This window comes from Bombina bombina, chromosome 9 (genome assembly GCF_027579735.1).
Source record: "Bombina bombina isolate aBomBom1 chromosome 9, aBomBom1.pri, whole genome shotgun sequence".
Taxonomy (NCBI): Eukaryota; Metazoa; Chordata; class Amphibia; order Anura; family Bombinatoridae; genus Bombina; species Bombina bombina.
In genome coordinates this window covers 139,902,447-139,926,048 of record NC_069507.1, presented here as the reverse complement: position 1 = coordinate 139,926,048, position 23,602 = coordinate 139,902,447, and the positions used below count along the sequence as shown (strand labels likewise).

The 23,602-nt window shown below is 39.1% G+C and overlaps 1 protein-coding gene across 1 annotated transcript in view; it reads right to left on the bottom strand.

The window, feature by feature from the left end:
* The window catches only part of BTAF1 (B-TFIID TATA-box binding protein associated factor 1), a gene marked incomplete in the record, with an annotated part of 442,652 nt that overhangs the window by 84,383 nt on the left and 334,667 nt on the right, over window positions 1-23,602 (bottom strand). The window contains 1 exon segment of the mRNA XM_053692938.1: window positions 8,335-8,528. Coding sequence (XP_053548913.1) covers window positions 8,335-8,528 — 194 coding nt within the window.

Below are 23,602 nucleotides of genomic sequence, written 5' to 3'. Positions count from 1 at the left end.
CTTTTTATCCATTGGATCTGAAAAAGCACAGCTATCCTCCACCGGGATAGTGGTACGCTTAGCTACGGTAGAAACTGCTCCCTCCACCTTAGGGACCGTTTGCCATAAGTCCCTTGTGGTGGCGTCTATTGGAAACATTTTTCTAAATATCGGAGGGGGTGAGAACGGCACACCGGGTCTATCCCACTCCTTAGTAACAATTTCAGTAAGTCTCTTAGGTATAGGAAAAACCTCAGTACTCGTCGGTACCGCAAAATATTTATCCAACCTGCACATTTTCTCTGGTATTGCAACTGTGTTACAATCATTCAGAGCCGCTAACACCTCCCCTAGTAATACACGGAGGTTTTCCAGTTTAAATTTAAAATTTGAAATATCTGAATCCAGTCTGTTTGGATCAGAACCGTCACCCACAGAATGAAGCTCTCCGTCCTCATGTTCTGCCACCTGTGACGCAGTGTCTGACATGGCCCTAATATTATCAGCGCACTCTGTTCTCACCCCAGAGTGATCACGCTTACCTCTTAGTTCTGGTAATTTAGCCAAAACCTCAGTCATAACAGTAGCCATATCCTGTAATGTGATTTGTAATGGCCGCCCAGATGTACTCGGCGCTACAATATCACGCACCTCCCTCTGAGCGGGAGATGTAGGTACTGACACGTGAGGCGAGTTAGTCGGCATAACTCTCCCCTCGTTGTTTGGTGAAATTTGTTCAATTTGTACAGATAGACTTTTATTTAAAGTAGCATCAATACAGTTAGTACATAAATTTCTATTGGGCTCCACTTTGGCATTGCAACAAATGACACAGGTATCATCCTCTGAATCAGACATGTTTAACACACTAGCAAATAAACTTGCAACTTGGAAATACAATTCAATTAGAATAATATTAAAACGTACTGTGCCTTTAAGAAGCACAGAAGATCTATGACAGTTGAAAATTAATAAATTGAAACAGTTATAGCCTCAATCCTTGTAAACAACACAACTTTAGCAAAGGTTTAATCCCATTAGCAAAGATAACAAATTCTGAAAGCAGGAAACAATTTACAGAATAAACGTTTTTTTTTTTTTTTTTATCTCAGTCAAACTACAATTCTCACAGCTCTGCTGAGAGAAATTACCTCCCTCAAAATAAGTTTTGAAGACCCCTGAGCTCTGTAGAGATGAACCGGATCATGCAGGGAATACGAGTTGCTGACTGAAATATTTGATGCGTAGTAAAAGCGCCAAAAAACGGCCCCTCCCCCTCACACACAGCAGTGAGGGAGAACAGAAACTGTCAGAAAACAGATTAAGCAACTGCCAAGTGGAAAAATAGTGCCCAAACATTTATTCACTCAGTACCTCAGTAAATGAAAACGATTTTACATTCCAGCAAAAACGTTAAACATAATCTCTAGTTATTAAACAGCTTTATGTATTTCTTACAGTGTAATTCTAGTGAAGTACCATTCCCCAGAATACTGAAGTGTAAAGTATACATACATGACATTATATCGGTATGGCAGGATTTTCTCATCAATTCCATTGTCAGAAAATAAAAGCTGCTACATACCTCTATGCAGATTCATCTGCCCGCTGTCCCCTGATCTGAAGTTTACCTCTCCTCAGATGGCCGAGAAACAGCAATATGATCTTAACTACTCCGGCTAAAATCATAACAAAAACTCTGGTAGATTCTTCTTCAAACTCTGCCAGAGAGGTAATAACACTCCGGTGCTATTTTAAAATAACAAACTTTTGATTGAAGATATAAAACTAAGTATAATCACCATAGTCCTCTCACACATCCTATCTAGTCGTTGGGTGCAAGAGAATGACTGGGAGTGACGTAGAGGGGAGGAGCTATATGCAGCTCTGCTGGGTGAATCCTCTTGCACTTCCTGTTGGGGAGGAGTAATATCCCAGAAGTAATGATGACCCGTGGACTGATCACACTTAACAGAAGAAAATTATATATATATATATATATATATATTTATATTTGAGACCACATGATTGGTTGTATATGAGACTATTTGCAACAGTTCTGTTCACTGTGGATTGCAGTCCTCTATGCCAGATGATGTTTGGCTGTATAAACAAAACCCTTTTGTTCCCATTTCATCAAAAGAAATTGCTTCAAGGGTTATCTTTGGAGAGGTTACTTAAAAAGGAACATTTTCTTGCTGGGGTGTGAAGCTGAAGTCCCTATCAGATGGTGACTGAACCTTTCTTATGGCCCTAAAACATTTGGTGATCAAAGAGATGATCATTTACACTGTGTATTGTAAGTTCTTAATTCAGACATGGGAAATATTGCTAAATTACACCAAGATCCAGCCTGAACCCTTCCTAAACACTCAATATGCTAAATTATGCAATAGTATAATCACAAACAACCCTTTTGAAGATTCTCAAAGGAAATACTCTGTAACACATAGGTGCTAAATTGATACCTGTGGTGTTAAATTGTCCCTGATGAGACCTAATTCACATTCTCAGTTGAAAATACTGTTGGCTCAGATAAACAGCACATATGGACATTAGATTTTAAATTGCAGAATGTATACTTAAAAAGTCATAACTGATTTGTCTATAACTTTCAAAAATGCTCAGGTAACACCTAAATGTATATATATATTCAGCTAGGACATAATATATTAAATAAATATTCGCTGTGTTGAAAAATAAATACATTGATATATACAAATACTGAATCATTGAATTAAAGATAAACACATTTTTCTCTGTGTTCCAGGAAGCTAATGGAAAATGAAAGGAAGAACATTAATGGATATGAAATTGTCTGTTCGTATAATATTAAATAGGAGTGTCTGCTAAATGAAAAATATAAATAACCTATTTTTTTTCAGGCATGTTTAACAAATACACACGTGGTTGTCCCATAAAGAGATGTACTGAATATGAAACGTGCTGTGTTTGTATATAAATGTGGGGAAATAACCTGGTGACATTTGGAATGGATTTTGGGATAGTAGTAATATGATGTTAAAAACATAATGTGTTTGGTATTTGGGTAATCAGAAAAATGATATGATATTTCCCCATCTATAATTAATATTGTAAGTGATTAATGCAATGTTATAGTATTGTTAAATAATCCTTATATAGGGAGATATTTGGATTAGCAGTAAATGGATGGTGAGACTATGTACTGGTTATCTGCTGCCCCCTAGGGGATTGGAATGGCATGACAGCCAAATTAATTTTCTATTAGGACACACATACAGAGTCAATGAGGGAGTGTTCCCCAAAATGAACCAATGAGAAGGGACAAGCTACCCTGGGCGTAACCAGAAAAAAAAAAAGATTTCCAATGATTATATACAGGAAAGCTAAATGCAAGAGAAGACAGTTTTTGTGTGATTTGCTTAGACTGGTGATTGATAACTGGTGGCCATACTTGGGAACACAATCACTAAAGCAAGGAGCTGAAACTAACTTTGATCCATGCAATAACTTTTCTTCAAATGAGGTGATCTGAAAATATTTGTAAAAGACTGAACTACAAATTGGCTCAAATTGGTGATGTATGATTGTTCTAATTTTTTATATTTTAAACAAAAGTAATTGGTAAGACCATAGTCAAATTGTAGTTAATAGATTTAAAGGGGCACTCAGTATTTTAAACTTGTTTCATAGTTCTATATAGTGTTAAGTTTGTCTTTTGTATGCCAAGTAATTTATCTTTGAAAAATATAGATATATATCTTATAATTGGTTTTTAATTATAAGTAACTAAGAATTTATTTCAGCTTAGAGAAATTAGCATAGACAATTGGTTGTTTGCACAAATAATATATAATATTTCTGATGTTTTAATTAGAGTGTATATTGTCCTATTGTTTAACTAAGCACTGTTGATTGTACTGTTTGCATGTTAGTAGCTTATATCTTAGTCTCATTGTGATATTTTAAATGCAACTCTGATTTGGGAGGCTATTGTGAATAAGGCAACTTTTATGAACTTTGCATAGCATATTTTAATAGTTTTAAACGTGTATAGTATTGACTCATATCCTGGTTCCTACAAATGTATTTTAATGTGTCTATAAATATTAACTAATAAAAAGAACTAGGAATTTATATTAATTTTATTGTCTTGGTATATGCATATTTTATTGGGGTTTAGTTTAAAGGATAACTATTAAATATATTGTGTTATAAACCAGCCATATACTGAGACTGGATAGCTTGCAGTTGGGTCTGGACGCCATGAGATCTCCGGAGTCCCCCAACTGTTGCAAATCTCCACAAACACTTCGGGGTGAAGAGACCATTCCCCCAGATGAAAAGATTGTCTGCTGAGAAAGTCCGCTTCCCAGTTGTCCAAACCCGGGATGTGGATCGCTGAAAGCAAGCATTCGTGGGACTCTTCCCACTCCAGGATCCGAGATACTTCCCTCATGGCTAGGGAGCTTCTCGTTCCCCCCTGGTGGTTGATGTAAGCCACAGAGGTAATGTTGTCCGACTGGAATCTGATTAACTTGGATCAACCCAGGAGGGGCCAAGCCTCCAGAGCGTTGAAGATCGCCCGAAGTTCCAGGATATTGATCGGGAGAAGAGACTCCTTCAGATTCCACCTGCCCTCTGCCTTCCTGGCACCCCAAACTGCTCCCCAACCTGAGACTCGCGTCCGTAGTCACAATCTCCCAAGATGGTCTGAGGAAGGATGTTCCTTGGGACAGCGAGACTGGACGGAGCCACCAAGAGAGACTCCCTTGATCCACTGTCCAGAGAGATCAGTTGGGACAGGTCCGAATGATCGCCGTTCCACTGCCTCAGCATTCACAGCTGAAGAGGCCGGAGATGGAATCTGGCAAATGGAATGACATCTATAGTGGATACCATGAGCCCAATCAACTCCATGCACCGAGCCACTGATGGCCTTGGAGGAGGATTGGAGGGCAAGACAGCTGGAGACAATCTTGCAACATATCTCTCGTCTGTTAGGAATATCTTCATGGCAATGGGGTCTATTATCGTGCTCAGGAACTCCACTCTGGTACTGGGAACCAGAGAACTCTTTCCTGAGTTTACCATCCATCCATGAGATTGTAGAAGAAGAAGAAGAAGTAGTAGAGCACTCGAGTGGTCCTCTGCCAGCTGGCAGGACAGAGCCTGAACCAGAATGTCGTCCAGATAAGGAGCCACTGCTATCCCTCTGGATCTCGCCACTGCAAGCAGAGCTCCCAGAACCTTTGTGAAGATTCTTGGGGCAGTAGCCAGCCCGAAGGGAAAACCTACACACTCAAAGTGCTGATCCAGAAAGGTGAACCTTAAGAATCTGAAGTGATCCTTGTGAATTGGCACGTGAAGGTAGGCGTCCTTCAAGTCTATCGTAGTCATAAATGGACGCTCTTGAACTAGGGGCAGTATAGACCTTACCGTCTCCATTTTGAACGATGGAACCGACAGAAACTTGTTTAAGCAGTTTAGGTCTAGAATCGGGCAAAACGTGCCTTTCTTTAGTACCACGAAAAGGTTTGAATAGTACCCTAGACCCCTTTCTACTAGAGGTACCGGTACAATTACTCCTAGAGAGGAGAGATCCCTCACACACTCTAGAAAGGCAATCCGTTTCTCTGGATTTGATGAGAGATTTGACAAGAGGAACCTACCCCTGGGAGGATGAGTTTTGAAACCTATCCTGTAACCCTGGGTAACAACTTCCAGAACCCAAGGATCCTGTACATCTGAACCAAACCTCCGCGAAAAGAGCCTGCCTCCTACAAGATCCAGAGACTGATCGGGGGCCGCCCCTTCATGTAGTGTCTCGGCAGGCTTCTTGCTCTGCTTGGCTTTATTTCAAGACTGAGAGGGTTTCCAAGATTCCTTGGACTGCTCCGTCTTTGCGGCAGGTTGCTGTCATTGGGACTTGTCCGATGAAAGGTACGAAAATAAGGACCATTAGGTTTATTTTTCTTATCCTGCGGTAGAAAGGCACCCTTGCCCACCGTGACCGTGGATATAATCAAGTCCAAGCCTGGACCAAAAAGAATCTTTCCTTTAAACGGAAGGGAAAGCAATCTCGATTTGGACGTCATGTCAGCAGACCACAACTTCAACCACAGGGCCCTCCGGGCCAGCACAGAAAGGCCTGATGTCTTGGCATTCAAGCAAATAATCTGCATATTAGCATCACAAATAATGTATTAGCTACCCTCAGGGCCTCAATTCTTTCATGTATCTCATCGAGAGGAGTCTCCACCTCGATCATTTCCGACAGTCGCACCAATAGGTAGCAGTTCCCGCAACTGCAGGTTGAAAAATGAACCCTGTGTGCTGAAACCTTTTTCTAAACAGGGTCTCTAATTTCTTATCCATGGGTTCCTAAAACGACGAACTATCCTCAAGTGGGATAGTGCTGCATTTAGCAAGCGTTTAGATAGCTCCAACCACCTTAGGGAGAGATCCCCACAATTCTAGCTGAGAGTCTGGAACCGGGAACCATTTTTTAAACGAAGAAGGGGAGAAAGACGAGCCAAGTCTCTCCCACTCATTCTTAATATCCGCCATCTTTACGGGAACTGGGAAAGTCTGGGGCACTACCCTGTCCTCAAACTTTATCAAGCTTAGGAATAGAAGGTTCCTCCGGTAACTTTGGTTCCGGAACTTCTAGAGTCGCTAACACCTCTTAACAAAAAGCGTAAGTTCTCCATCCTAAACCTAAAGTCTGGTTCCTCCACAGCCGGAGGTTTAGAGGCCGCAGATTCCGACAGAGAGTCTCCTCAGCATTAGCGGATAATCTAGTCTCAGATACATCCAACAGGGTAGATGACCCCTGGGAAGGATAGCAATGTTTAACCTTTCGCTTGGCGAGGTAAAGCACTAATGACCACAGATACCGCAGTTTGTAACTGTTTAGCAAAATCGGGCGGCAACATGGCCCCTCCCGCAGGAGGATTAGAAGTGTACTGGGGAGCTGCATGTGTAATCGGAGATGGGAGTAGGGAACGCACTTCACAGGACAGAGACCCCACAGAGGTGGACGGCTCAGTGGTACTAAACATCTTGTTTATTTTAGATATCACTATTTAATCGAGGCATGTTGAACATAGTTGAGCAGGCGGGTATACCGAAGCCAGGCATTAGATTTAGGTAAAGAGGGAGTACCCTCTAACATATCAGAGTCCTCCATAGGCCTTTAATAGGACTACAGAAAAGATTAAATGGCACCTATACTTCCAATGGCCGGGCACTCACCGACTCCAATGAGCCAGGGCCACAGGGAACACCTTTTCGTGTCCTGCAACCGACGGTCAGGAAAAGGAAGAGAAAGAAGCCACACCCGGTCAAATGGAGTACTGTGCAGGACCACTAAAATGGCATATGCCCAGTGATATGCCTTAGCCATTACACATTTATAATGGGTCTTTAGATGACGAGTTATTACCTGCATTTGAACTTACTGAGGAAATCACAAGTGGTGATCTTGCCTCTGCCCATCATTCTCACTTTTATTTTCATTCTCCTTTGTCCCAGGCCTAATCCCTAGACCAACACACTAATTATTTTACATATACATAAGGATTGGTTTGAAGGGTATGGGAGGAGCTAAAGATGTATACAATTAATTAATTTTTTTTGCTTTGAGAAATTCGGCATATTTATAGTTATAAGTTTGTTATTTCTGTGATACTGTTTTCCACTGTTATCAGGAAGGAACACTTTGGACATTCAGATTGAATAGACTTTGCAGCTGGTTGTGATTTACCACGTTACAATGTGATGACCTGTACTATCTTGAAAATAATTGTATTGTAACAGCATCATTGTTTCATTGTTTCAAAAGACCAATATAATAATAAAAAATATATATATATAAAAAAAATGGGTCTTTAGAAACATGTTAAATACTTTATCCGAGGAATCTTTACCTGTTTCAGTAAACAAACCATCAGGGCTGTTAGTAGTTTATAATAGAATGGACAAAGAAAAAGAAGCCTGGAAACCTTAGGATGATGTAAAAGTCTCTCCTGATAGAGGAACTAAAACTGAAAAAGTTCTCTTGGACCAGCGAACAATCCAGAAGAGTTGCCCTCTCTTCTGTTTATTTGTTTAATTGCTTATTGGTGTAGGAACTAAACACTTGGGAGAAAATAAAAACTAGTCTGAACTACAACAGTGTACATAGCAAAGGGTCTATTTATGTTCACTATATGAGTAGGTTATACCCTCCAATTAAACCCAACATAGCTTGCGCAGGAATGGAAACTGCATAAAAGGAAAATGCACTTTCATCAAGTCAAAGCAGCAAATAGCTGTGTGAAATATAAACACACTTATAATATACATATACACACACAAACAGTAATTTACCTCATCTGGCTCTACAGCCATGTTGCTACTGCTTCCTGCTGGCAGGTCTCCCATCTGACATTTCTGAACTTTTGGAGTTGGACCCCTTTTGCTAGTGATTGCAAAGGCAGCTCGTTGATGCCTATATAAAGTAATTATTCCTTTGTGCTTTGTGACTGTGAGATACATTCCATCCTTTTCAGAGTTTAACCCCCCTACACGCAAAAAAAAAACAAAATCAATATTTAAGTGTCATTTTGTTTTATTAAATCATAAGAGAAGCTGAACTTTTTAGTATAGGCTCAGACAAATATCTTGTTGGAAAACCCAAAGACCTCTTTTCCCAAGGAATTGGAATAGAGAGACACAGTTGTACAAATTTAAAAGCAATGATGGGATTAAAAATCTGCAAGGCCACATTGTGCTTGTGACAACGTGAACATTGATTTTTTTAATAAAATGATAATTGGTGAGTAAATACATGGTAGAAGTGAGTGTATTATAAAATTGTTTGTAGAAAGGCTTTTTGATACCTAACATTAAACAAAATGAGATGTCAGCTTAAATTTAGAGCTACAACAGGTCAATAGCTTAACATTACAAAATCTGAATGCATTCACATCTAGCCGAACTACCTAAGGTAGTTCTAATATTTGTATATTATATGCAAAACAGAAATAAATCACTCATGTTTATATTTTTATGTACTCTCTCTATCCACGTAGCAAAGCCAGCTCCATTGAATGTTAAGTTAAAGAGATTACCTAAAGTGAAACGATAGCAGTTAAAAAAATGAATGAGAGTTTCATTCATGAAATCGTTAGTATATACTTACCTTTAGAGATATTTCACTATAAACGCTATACAGATAATAGCTGAAGCTCCAGCCATTTTCAGGATTTGATTGACAGATGACTAATCTGCAATCAACTAATTATTGTTAGTTGATTGCAGATGAGTCATCTATCAATCAAATCCTAAAAATGGCGACCGGAGCTTCAGCTATTATATGTATAGCGTTGATCGATTTCATGAATGAAACTCATTCATTTAACTGCTAACATTTCACTTCAGGTAATCGCTATAAATTGACATTCACTTTAATGTCACTATTACTTCGTCCTCTCCTTTTTTTGGAGGATATACAGAAAAAGAGTTTGAGCATATTAGATATCGATTAGCAATCTCTTCACACCACCTTAAAAAGCTTATATCCTTTTGTTTATCTTGTCTGTGAAGACTCCATTGGGACAATATAAGATTTTACTTAGACTGTCATTCTGCAGAAAGATTAAATTTTTGTTGCTTTGAAACAATGTGTTCCAGTTCCCCACTACTGTATGCGTTCACTATTGCTTAGCATTCAGCTGAACTTTCTGAATTTCTTAAAGCTATACATTTTTCCCATATATATTTTTGAAAAGCTATACTTACAAAACGTCTCTCCTTGGAATTTGCTACTTGCCTTTTACATTGTACACTGTTTTTTTGGCCAAATACTGTGTCCAGTCTGTACATTTTAAGAGCTAGTAATTCTTAAAACCTAGCTCAAATTTATGTTGTAGAGGGGACTTTCGTGGCTTAAACCTTTATTTTGTGGAGGGACATTTTCTTTCCAACACTTGACTATAGGGAGAGTGTACTGTGTTTTATTTTCTCCCCTTTAATGTGTTTTCAATTATCAATTTTGCTTGCTGGCATGTATTAAATGATTATTTTGTCACTTGAAATAGCTTCTTTCCTGCTGAACCTGCCACCTATAATGAAAATATCATTATAGCAATACTTGTTATAGAAAGCTATGTAAAGAAGGCGGCTGCAGAAATACTCACAGTCCCAAATGGAGTGGGAGAGAGAGGTACTACAAAGTTAATTGTTTTCCCAAGTACTGGGATTTGTGTATAAATTGAGAGAAGATAAGGAGGCATTTGAGTATTTATAAATAAGATGAGGGTTGTCATGAAAAAGAAGAAAGAAACAGAAGCGCACCAGGGCACGATTCAAGTGAAGATTTTATTATATTAAAACACACACGCAACTTATAATGTTGCACTTACAAGATTTAAAAATAATATGAGCCTGTATACAAATTCTTTGTGTGCGCTGGAGCAGAGATGACAAACCGTTCCTGTCAGCCGTTCTAGGTAAGTACAAGGCGTCCGGACTGCCCTTACGTACTACCGCGATGACTGTCCACACACAAGAACAGACCAGGAGCAATGTCCTAGAATCCTCGACGCGTTTCCCCCGAACTTCGGTCAGGCTTTATCAAGAGGTGAAAGAGTACTATTCAGAATTGGCGCTTTTCAGCTTTTAAAATGTCCATATTTGTTAGGCACACCCCTTTTCCGGGGCCTGCTGCGGGTGTGTCGTATCAGGCCTAGAATCTCTCGACAGATGTACAACTTCAGCATATATTCTGTCTTTCACATACAAGATACAACTTGTATGTGAAAGACAGAATATATGCTGAAGTTGTACTGCTGTCGAGAGATTCTAGGCCTGATACGACACACCCGCAGCAGGCCCCGGAAAAGGGGTGTGCCTAACAAATATGGACATTTAAAAAGATGAAAAGCGCCAATTCTGAATAGTACTCTTTCACCTCTTGATAAAGCCCGACCGAAGTTTGGGGGAAACGCGTCGAGGATTCTAGGACATTGCTCCTGGTCTGTTCTTGTGTGTGGACAGTCATTGCGGTAGTACGTAAGGGCAGTCCGGACGCCTTGTACTTACCTAGAACGGCTGACAGGAACGGTTTGTCATCTCTGCTCCAGCGCACACAAAGAATTTGTATACAGGCTCATATTATTTTTAAATCTTGTAAGTGCAACATTATAAGTTGCGTGTGTGTTTTAATATAATAAAATCTTCACTTGAATCGTGCCCTGGTGCGCTTCTGTTTCTTTCTTCTTTTTCATGGTAACACAACGAGTCAAATAAGGATTCTTTTGACTAATCCGAAGCTGCACCGGGAGGAACCAGCCCCACAAACGGGGATAAGCATATTCCAGCTGACATCAGTGAACTAATCACTCAAGATTCATTTTGGACACTTCCAAAAGGTACTGTTGTGAATCTTAAAGGATACTTTGGAAACCCTTCACCTTAATGGACTATTACCTTTTTATTTATTCATATTCATTCATTTTATTCATATTCATTCATTTTATTCTGTATTATTTATCAGGAGTATTATTAGTACTGTGCAACAACTGATCAGTACACATTTATTTTCACTGGTTTTATTATGTGTTATAGTTTTTTTTAATTGAAATTTTACTAGACCTGTGGGTTTTTCTCCTTATCACTGTTTAGTGGAAAGTTTATCAGAACCTAAATATTTAAAAACATTTTACTAATTGAGGCATTGACAGCCAAGCGCAATATCATCTTTTTTTGTAAGATGAGGGTTGTGTTTTGAATTTGCAAAAATGTCTATTATATAAAATAAACCCAAAAAAGAAGTTTCCTATACATTTTAAATTCTGCAGCTAGTTTAAAAAGTCATTGAAAACAAAGGGAAAAACTATTTTACAGTACCCTCTGCCATTAAGGGGGAGATTTATCAAGTTGAAGCAGAGAGGGGCACACATACGAGCACCTGTCCGCCTCAGCTCGCCTTTGGCTGGCTGAACTTCCCTTGCGCTAGCGTGCAATCCCGCCCCTGCTTGCACACAGCCAATCACTCGGGGGCAGGAGCTGTCTATCTCCCCGGTCGGAATATACCGGAGAGATTGAAATTCTCAATTTTATAAGGTGGCGAAAGGTTAAGAAAGCAGCGGTCTAATGACCGCTGCTTGTTAAATACAGTGTGCAGATCCTGCTTTTGATAAATCGACCCCTTAGGGCGCCAATAATTTTTTTTACCTTGTAACTAATAATAGAACTTATAAAAAACATAATTTATGTAAGAACTTACCTGATAAATTCATTTCTTTCATATTGGCTATAGTCCATGAGCTAGTGACGTATGGAATATACATTCCTACCAGGAGGGGCAAAGTTTCCCAAACCTCAAAATGCCTATAAATACACCCCCTCACCACACCCACAATTCAGTTTAACGAATAGCCAAGAAGTGGGGTGATAAGAAAGGAGCGAAAGCATCAAATAAGGAATTGGAATAATCGTGCTTTATACAAAAAAATCATAACCACCACAAAAAGGGTGGGCCTCATGGACTCTTGCCAATATGAAGAAAAACATAATTTATGTAAGAACTTACCTGATAAATTCATTTCTTTCATATTAGCAAGAGTCCATGAGCTAGTGACGTATGGGATATACATTCCTACCAGGAGGGGCAAAGTTTCCCAAACCTCAAAATGCCTACAAATACACCCCTCACCACACCCACAATTCAGTTTAACGAATAGCCAAGAAGTGGGGTGATAAAAAAGTGCGAAAGCATATAAAATAAGGAATTGGAATAGTTGTGCTTTATACAAAAATCATAACCACCACAAAAAAAGGGCGGGCCTCATGGACTCTTGCTAATATGAAAGAAATGAATTTATCAGGTAAGTTCTTACATAAATTATGTTTTCTTTCATGTAATTAGCAAGAGTCCATGAGCTAGTGACGTATGGGATAATGACTACCCAAGATGTGGATCTTTCCACACAAGAGTCACTAGAGAGGGAGGGATAAAATAAAGACAGCCAATTCCTGCTGAAAATAATCCACACCCAAAATAAAGTTTAATGAAAAACATAAGCAGAAGATTCAAACTGAAACCGCTGCCTGAAATACTTTTCTACCAAAAACTGCTTCAGAAGAAGAAAATACATCAAAATGGTAGAATTTAGTAAAAGTATGCAAAGAGGACCAAGTTGCTGCTTTTTCAAATCTGATCAATCGAAGCTTCATTCCTAAACGCCCAGGAAGTAGAAACTGACCTAGTAGAATGAGCTGTGATCCTCTGAGGCGGAGTTTTACCCGACTCAACATAGGCAAGATGAATTAAAGATTTCAACCAAGATGCCAAAGAAATGGCAGAAGCTTTCTGGCCTTTTCTAGAACCGGAAAAGATAACAAATAAACTAGAAGTCTTTCGGAAAGACTTAGTAGCTTCAACATAATATTTCAAAGCTCTAACAACATCCAAAGAATGCAACGATTTCTCCTTAGAATTCTTAGGATTAGGACATAATGAAGGAACCACAATTTCTCTACTAATGTTGTTGGAATTCACAACTTTAGGTAAAAATTCAAAATAAGTTCGCAACACCGCCTTATCCTGATGAAAAATCAGAAAAGGAGACTCACAAGAAAGAGCAGATAATTCAGAAACTCTTCTGGCAGAAGAGATTGCCAAAAGGAACAAAACTTTCCAAGAAAGTAATCTAATGTCCAATGAATGCATAGGTTCAAACGGAGGAGCTTGAAGAGCCCCCAGAACCAAATTCAAACTCCAAGGAGGAGAAATTGACTTAATGACAGGTTTTATACGAACCAAAGCTTGTACAAAACAATGAATATCAGGAAGAATAGCAATCTTTCTGTGAAAAAGAACAGAAAGAGCAGAGATTTGACCTTTCAAGGAACTTGCGGACAAACCCTTATCTAAACCATCCTGAAGAAACTGTAAAATTCTCGGTATTCTAAAAGAATGCCAAGAAAAATGATGAGAAAGACACCAAGAAATATAGGTCTTCCAGACTCTATAATATATCTCTCTAGATACAGATTTACGCGCCTGTAACATAGTATTAATCACAGAGTCAGAGAAACCTCTTTGACCAAGAATCAAGCGTTCAATCTCCATACCTTTAAATTTAAGGATTTCAGATCCTGATGGAAAAAAGGACCTTGCGACAGAAGGTCTGGTCTTAACGGAAGAGTCCACGGTTGGCAAGAAGCCATCCGGACAAGATCCACATACCAAAACCTGTGAGGCCATGCCGGAGCTACCAGCAGAACAAACGAGCATTCCTTCAGAATCTTGGAGATTACTCTTGGAAGAAGAACTAGAGGCGGAAAGATATAGGCAGGATGATACTTCCAAGGAAGTGATAATGCATCCACTGCCTCCGCCTGAGGATCCCGGGATCTGGATAGATACCTGGGAAGTTTCTTGTTTAGATGAGACGCCATCAGATCTATTTCTGGAAGTTCCCACATTTGAACAATCTGAAGAAATACCTCTGGGTGAAGAGACCATTCGCCCGGATGCAACGTTTGGCGACTGAGATAATCCGCTTCCCAACTGTCTATACCTAGGATATGAACCGCAGAGATTAGACAGGAGCTGGATTCCGCCCAAACCAGAATTCGAGATATTTCTTTCATAGCCAGAGGACTGAGTCCCTCCTTGATGATTTATGTATGCCACAGTTGTGACATTGTCTGTCTGAAAACAAATGAACGATTCTCTCTTCAGAAGAGGCCAAAACTGAAGAGCTCTGAAAATTGCACGGAGTTCCAAAATATTGATCGGTAATCTCACCTCCTGAGATTCCCAAACTCCTTGTGCTATCAGAGATCCCCACACTGCTCCCCAACCTGTGAGACTTGCATCTGTTGAAATTACAGTCCAGGTCAGAAGCACAAAAGAAGCCCCCTGAATTAAACAATGGTGATCTGTCCACCACGTTAGAGAGTGTCGTACAATCGGTTTTAAAGATATTAATTGAGATATCTTTGTGTAATCCTTGCACCATTGATTCAGCATACAGAGCTGAAGAGGTCGCATGTGAAAACGAGCAAAGGGGATCGCGTCCGATGCAGCAGTCATAAGACCTAGAATTTCCATGCATAAGGCTACCGAAGGGAATGATTGTGACTGAAGATTTCGACAAGCTGAAATCAATTTTAGACGTCTCTTGTCTGTTAAAGACAGAGTCATGGACACTGAATCTATCTGGAAACCCAGAAAGGTTACCCTTGTCTGAGGAATCAATTAACTTTTTGGTAAATTGATCCTCCAACCATGATCTTGAAGAAACAACACAAGTCGATTCGTATGAGATTCTGCTAAATGTAAAGACTGAGCAAGTACCAAGATATCGTCCAAATAAGGAAATACCACAATACCCTGTTCTCTGATTACAGACAGAAGGGCACCGAGAACCTTTGTAAAAATTCTTGGAGCTGTAGCTAGGCCAAATGGCAGAGCCACAAACTGGTAATGCTTGTCCAGAAAAGAGAATCTCAGGAACTGATAATGATCTGGATGAATCGGAATATGCAGATATGCATCCTGTAAATCTATTGTGGACATATAATGCCCTTGCTGAACAAAAGGCAAGATAGTCCTTACAGTTACCATTTTGAACCTTGGTATCCTTACATAACGATTCAATATTTTTAGATCCAGAACTGGTCTGAAGGAATTCTCCTTCTTTGGTATAATGAAGAGATTTGAATAAAACCCCATCCCCTGTTCCGAAACTGGAACTGGCATAATTACTCCAGCCAACTCTAGATCTGAAACACAATTCAGAAATGCTTGAGCTTTCACTGGATTTCCTGGGACACGGGAAAGAAAAAATCTCTTTGCAGGAGGTCTCATCTTGAAACCAATTCTGTACCCTTCTGAAACAATGTTCTGAATCCAAAGATTGTGAACAGAATTGATCCAAATTTCCTTGAAAAAACGTAACCTGCCCCCTACCAGCTGAGCTGGAATGAGGGCCGCACCTTCATGTGGACTTAGAAGCAGGCTTTGCCTTTCTAGAAGGCTTGGATTTATTCCAGACTGGAGATGGTTTCCAAACTGAAACTGCTCCTGAGGATGAAGGATCAGGCTTTTGTTCTTTGTTGAAACGAAAGGAACGAAAACGATAATTAGCCCTGTTTTTACCCTTAGAATTTTTATCCTGTGGTAAAAAAGTTCCTTTCCCACCAGTAACAGTTGAGATAATAGAATCCAACTGAGAACCAAATAATTTGTTACCCTGGAAAGAAATGGAAAGTAGAGTTGATTTAGAAGCCATATCAGCATTCCAAGTCTTAAGCCACAAAGCTCTTCTAGCTAAAATAGCTAGAGACATAAACCTGACATCAACTCTGATATCATCAAAAATGGCATCACAGATAAAATTATTAGCATGCTGAAGAAGAATAATAATATTATGAGAATCATGATCCGTTACTTGTTGCGCTAAAGTTTCCAACCAAAAAGTTGAAGCTGCAGCAACATCAGCCAATGATATAGCAGGTCTAAGAAGATTACCTGAACACAGATAAGCTTTTCTTAGAAAGGATTCAATTTTCCTATCTAAAGGATCCTTAAACGAAGTACCATCTGACGTAGGAATAGTAGTACGTTTAGCAAGGGTAGAAATAGCCCCATCAACTCTAGGGATTTTGTCCCAAAATTCTAATCTGTCAGACGGCACAGGATATAATTGCTTAAAACGTTTAGAAGGAGTAAATGAATTACCCAATTTATCCCATTCTTTAGAAATTACTTCAGAAATAGCATTAGGAACAGGAAAAACTTCTGGAATAACCACAGGAGATTTAAATACCTTATCTAAATGTTTAGAATTAGTATCAAGAGGACCAGAATCCTCTATTTCTAAAGCAATTAGTACTTCTTTAAGTAAAGAACGAATAAATTCCATTTTAAATAAATATGAAGATTTATCAGCATCAATCTCTGAGACAGAATCCTCTGAACCAGAAGAGTCATCAGAATCAGAATGATGATGTTCATTTAAAAATTCATCTGTAGGGAGAGAAGTTTTAAAAGATTTTTTATGTTTTCTAGAAGGAGAAATAACAGACATAGCCTTCTTGATGGATTCAGAAACAAAATCTCTTATGTTATCAGGAACATTCTGCACCTAGATGTTGAAGGAACTGCAACAGGCAATGGTACATTACAAAAGGAAATATTATCTGCATTAACAAGTTTGTCATGACAATTAATACAAACAACAGCCGGAGGAATAGCTACCAAAAGTTTACAGCAGATACACTTAGCTTTGGTAGTTCCAGCACTAGACAGCGATTTTCCTGAAGTATCTTCTGACTCAGATGCAACATGAGACATCTTGCAATATGTAAGAGAAAAAACAACATATAAAGCAAAATTGATCAAATTCCTTAAATGACAGTTTCAGGAATGGGAAAAAATGCCAAAGAACAAGCTTCTAGCAACCAGAAGCAATGAAAAATGAGACTTAAATAATGTGGAGACAAAAGCGACGCCCATATTTTTTTAGCGTCAAATAAGACGCCCACATTATTTGGCGCCAAAAATGACGCCACATCCGGAACGCCGACATTTTTGGCGCAAAAGAAAGTAAAAAAATGACGCAACTTCCGGCGACACGTATGACGCCGGAAACGGAAAAGATTTTTTGCGCCAAAAAAGTCCGCGCCAAGAATGACGCAATAAAATGAAGCATTTTCAGCCCCCGCGAGCCTAACAGCCCACAGGGAAAAAAGAGTCAAATTTTTAAGGTAAGAAAAAATGTTTGATTCAAATGCATTATCCCAAATATGAAACTGACTGTCTGAAAATAAGGAATGTTGAACATTCTGAGTCAAGGCAAATAAATGTTTGAATACATATATTTAGAACTTTATAAACAAAGTGCCCAACCATAGCTTAGAGTGTCACAGAAAATAAGATTTACTCACCCCAGGACACTCATCTACATGTTTGTAGAAAGCCAAACCAGTACTGAAACGAGAATCAGCAGAGGTAATGGTATATAAATAAGAGTATATCGTCGATCTGAAAAGGGAGGTAAGAGATGAATCTCTACGACCGATAACAGAGAACCTATGAAATAGACCCCGTAGATGGAGATCACTGCATTCAAATAGGCAATACTCTCCTCACATCCCTCTGACATTCACTGCACGCTGAGAGGAAAACCGGGCTCCAACTTGCTGCGGAGCGCATATCAACGTAGAATCTAGCACAAACTTACTTCACCACCTCCATAGGAGGCAAAGTTTGTAAAACTGAATTGTGGGTGTGGTGAGGGGTGTATTTGTAGGCATTTTGAGGTTTGGGAAACTTTGCCCCTCCTGGTAGGAATGTATATCCCATACGTCACTAGCTCATGGACTCTTGCTAATTACATGAAAGAAATGAATTTATCAGGTAGGTTTTTACATAAATTATGTTTTCTTTCATGTAATTGGCAAGAGTCCATGAGCTAGTGAAGTATGGGATAGCAGATACCCAAGATGTGGAACTTCCACGCAAGAGTCACTAGAGAGGGAGGGATAAAATAAAGACAGCCAATTCCGCTGAAAAAATAATCCACAACCCAAATCAAAAAGTTTTAATCTTATAATGAAAAAAACTGAAATTATAAGCAGAATAATCAAACTGAAAAAAGCTGCCTGAAGTACTTTTCTACCAAAAACTGATTCAGAAGAAGAAAAAACATCAAAATGGTAGAATTTAGTAAAAGTATGCAAAGACAAAGTTTCTGCTTTGCAAATCTGATCAACAGAAGCTTCATTCCTAAAAGCCCAGGAAGTAGAAACTGACCTAGTAGAATGCGCCGTAATCCTTTGAGGCGGGGATTTACCCGACTCCACATATGCATGATGAATCAAAAACTTTAACCAAGATGCCAAAGAAATGGCAGAAGCCTTCTGACCTTTCCTAGAACCAGAAAAGATAACAAATAAACTAGAAGTCTTTCTGAAATCTTTAGTAGCTTCAACATAATATTTCAAAATTCTTACTACATCCAAAGAATGTAAAGATCTCTCCAGAGAATTCTTAGGATTAGTACACAATGAAGGGACAACAATTTCTCTACTAATGTTGTTAGAATTCACAACTTTAGGTAAAAAATTAAATGAAGTCCGCAACACCGCCTTATCCTGATGAAAAATCAGAAAAGGAGATTCACAAGAAAGAGCAGATAACTCAGAAACTCTTCTAGCAGAAGAGATGGCCAAAACCAACAAAACTTTCCAGGAAAGTAATTTAATATCCAGAGAATGCATAGGTTCAAACAGAGGAGTCTGTAAAGCCCTCAGAACCAAATTCAGACTCCAAGGAGGAGAGATTGACTTAATGACAGGCTTGATACGAACCAAAGCCTGTACAAAACAATGAATATCAGGATGATTAGCAATCTTTCTGTGAAAAAGAACAGAAAGAGCAGAGATTTGTCCTTTCAAGGAACTTGCAGACAAACCCTTATCCAAACCATCCTGAAGAAACTGTAAAATTCTAGGAATTCTAAAAGAATGCCAAGAGAATTTATGAGAAGAACACCAAGAAATGTAAGTCTTCCAAACTCGGTAATAAATCTTTCTAGACACAGATTTACAAGCCTGTAACATAGTACTAATCACTGAGTCAGAGAAACCTCTATGACTAAGTATTAAGCGTTCAATCTCCATACCTTCAAATTTAATGATTTGAGATTCTGATGGAAAAATGGGCCTTGAGATAGAAGGTCTGGCATTAACGGAAGTGTCCAAGGTTGGCAACTGGCCATCCGAACAAAGTCCGCATACCAAAACCTGTGTGGCCATGCTGGAGCCACCAGCAGTAAAAAAGAACGCTCCATTAGGAATTTCGAAATCACTTTTGGAAGAAGAACTAGAGGTGGAAAGATATAAGCAGGTTGATAATTCCAAGGAAGTGACAACGCGTCCACCGCTTCCGCCTGAGGATCCCTGGATCTGGACAGATACCTGGGAAGTTTCTTGTTTAGATGAGAGGCCATCAGATCTATTTCTGGAAGTCCCCAGATTTGAACAATCTGAAGAAATACCTCTGGGTGAAGAGACCATTCGCCCGGATGTAACGTCTGGCGACTGAGATAATCTGCTTCCCAATTGTCTATACCTGGGATGTGAATCACAGAAATTAGACAGGAGCTGGATTCCGCCCATACAAGTATCCGAGATACTTCTTTCATAGCCTGAGGACTGTGAGTCCCACCTTGATGATTGACATATGCCACGGTTGTGACATTGTCTGACGGAAAACAAATAAACGATTCTCTCTTCAGAAGAGGCCAGAACTGAAGACCTCTGAAAATCGCACGGAGTTCCAAAATGTTGATTGGTAATCTCGCCTCCTGAGATTCCTAAACCCCCTGCGCTGTCAGAGATCCCCATACAGCTCCCCAACCTGAAAGACTCGCATCTGTTGAGATCACAGTCCAGGTTGGACGAACAAAAGAGGCCCCTTGAATTAAACGATGGTGATCCAACCACCAAGTCAGAGAAGATTGAACATTGGGATTTAAGGATATTAATTGTGATATCTTTGTATAATCCCTGCACCATTGGTTCAGCATACAAAGCTGGAGAGGTCTCATGTGAAAACGAGCAAAAGGGATCGCGTCCGATGCAGCAGTCATGAGACCTAGAATTTCCATGCACAAAGCTACCGAAGGGAATGATTGAGACTGAAGGTTTCGACAAGCTGAAACCAATTTCAGACGTCTCTTTTCTGTTAGAGACAAAGTCATGGACACTGAATCTATTTGGAAACACAAAAAGGTTACCCTTGTCTGAGGAATCAAGGAACTCTTTGGTAAATTGATCCTCCAACCATGTCTTTGAAGAAACACCACAAGTTGATTCGTATGAGATTCTGCAGAATGTAAAGACTGAGCAAGTACCAAGATATCGTCCAAATAAGGAAATACCGCAATACCCTGTTCACCGATTACAGAGAGAAGGGCACCGAGAACCTTTGAAAAGATCCTTGGAGCTGTTGCTAGGTCAAAACGGAAGAGCAACAAACTGGTAATGCTTGTCTAGAAAAGAGAATCTCAGAAACTGATAGTGATCTGGATGGATTGGAATATGAAGAAATGCATCCTGTAAGTCTATTGTGGAAATATAATGTCCTTGCTGAACAAAAGGCAGAATAGTCCTTATAGTCACCATCTTGAAAGTTGGTACTCTTACATAACGATTCAAAATTTTCAGATCCAGAACTGGTCTGAACAAATTTTCTTTCTTTGGTACAATGAATAGGTTTGAATAAAACCCCAAACCTTGTTCCTGAGGAGGAACTGGCATGATTACCCCTGAAGACTCCAGGTCTGAAACACACTTCAGAAAAGCCTGAGCTTTTACTGGATTTACAGGGATGCGTGAGTGAAAAAATCTTCTCACAGGAGGTCTTACTTTGAATCCTATTCGATACCCTTGAGAGACAATGCTCTGAATCCAATGATTTTGGACAGATTTTATCCAAAAATCCTTGAAAAACCTTAATCTGCCCCCTACCAGCTGGGCTGGAATGAGGGCAGAACCTTCATGCGGATTTAGGGGCAGACTTTGGTTTCCTAAATGGCTTGGATTTATTCCAATTTGAGGAAGGCTTCCAACTGGAAGCAGATTCCTTGGGAGGAGGATTGAGTTTTTGTTCCTTATTCTGACGAAAAGAACGAAAACGGTTAGAAGCCTTAGATTTACCCTTAGGTTTTTTATCCTGAGGCAAAAAAACTCCTTTTCCTCCAGTGATAGTTGAAATAATAGAATCCAACTGAGAACCAAATAAATTATTACCTTGGAAAGAAAGAGATAGTAATCTAGATTTAGATGTCATATCAGCATTCCAAGATTTAAGCCACAAAGCTCTTCTAGCTAATACAGCTAAAGACATGGATCTAACATCAATTTTGATATAAAAAATGGCATCACAAATAAAAAGATTAGCATGTTGCAGTAAGCGAACAATGCTAGATATGTCAGAATTTAATTCATGTTGCGCTAAATTTTCCAACCAAAAAGTTGATGCAGCCGCAACATCACCCAAAGAAATAGCAGGTCTGAGAAGATGACCTGAATATAAATAGGCCTTCCTTAGATAAGATTCAAGCTTCCTATCTAAAGGATCCTTAAAGGAAGTGCTATCTTCCATAGGAATAGTGGTACGTTTAGCAAGAGTAGAAATAGCCCCATCAACTTTGGGGATCTTTTCCCAAAACTCTATAGATTTTGCTGGTAAAGGATACAATCTCTTAAACCTTGAAGAAGGAATAAAGGAAGTACCTGGCTTATTCCATTCCCTAGAAATCATATCAGAAATAGCTTCAGGAATGGGAAAAACACCTGGGGAAACCACAGGAGGTTTAAAAACAGCATTTAAACGTTTATTAGACTGAACGTCAATAGGACTGGTTACCTCAATATCCAAAGTAATTAACACTTCTTTCAATAAAGATTGCATATACTCTATTTTAAATAAATAAGTAGATTTGTCAGTGTCAATATCTGAGGAAGGATCTTCTGTTTCTGTTGTTGGTCATTTGAAATTTCATCAGCTTAATGAGAAGTTTTAAAAGACCTTTTACATTTATTAGAAGGTGGAAATGCAGACAAAGCCTTCATAATAGATTCAGAAACAAATTCTTTAAAATTTACAGGTATATCAAGCACATTAGAAGTTGAAGGAACTGCAACTGGCAATGTACTATTACTGATAGAAACACTTTCTGCATGTAAAAGTTTATCATGACAACTATTACAAATGACATTTGGTGGAATAATTTCTACAATTTTACAACAAATGCACTTAGCTTTTGTAGAACCCATGTCAGGCAGCAATGTTCCAGCAGAAACTTCAGAGGCAGGATCAGATTGGGACATCTTGCTCAATGTAAGAGAAAAAACAACATATAAAGCAAAATTATCTATTTCCTTAAATGACAGTTTCAGGAATGGGGAAAAATGCAAAAGCATAGGCCTCTTGATAGAAAGGAAAGCAGGAGGTAAACAACAATGGGGTATTGAAATAATGAAGAAAAAATTGGCGCCAAGTATGACGCACAACGTAACGTAAACTTTTTTGGCGCCACAAATGACCGGAAATGACACACTTGCGTCACTAATGACGCTGCCGTGTGAAAGGTCTCGACGTCACGTATGACGCCGGAAATGTCAAAGTTGCGTCAAAAACGTAATTTCCCGCGCCAAAAAAGTTTGCGCCAAAAATGACGTAATAAAGTCTAACATTTGACGCACCCGCGGGCCTAATACCCGCAAATGCAAAAGTAGTCAAATTGAAAAAGACTAAACCCCAGGTAAGAAATAAATTTCTTAAAGTGTTTATATTCCCAAATATGAAACTGACAGTCTGCAGAAGGAAATACATGAACCTGACTCATGGCAAATATAAGTACAATACATATATTTAGAACTTTATATAAATGCATAAAGTGCCAAACCATAGCTGAGAGTGTCTTAAGTAATAAAAACATACTTACCCAAAGACACCCATCCACACACAGCAGATAGCCAAACCAGTACTAAAACAGTTATTAGTAGAGGTAATGGTAAATTGAGAGTATATCGTCGATCTGAAAAGGGAGGTAGGAGATGAATCTCT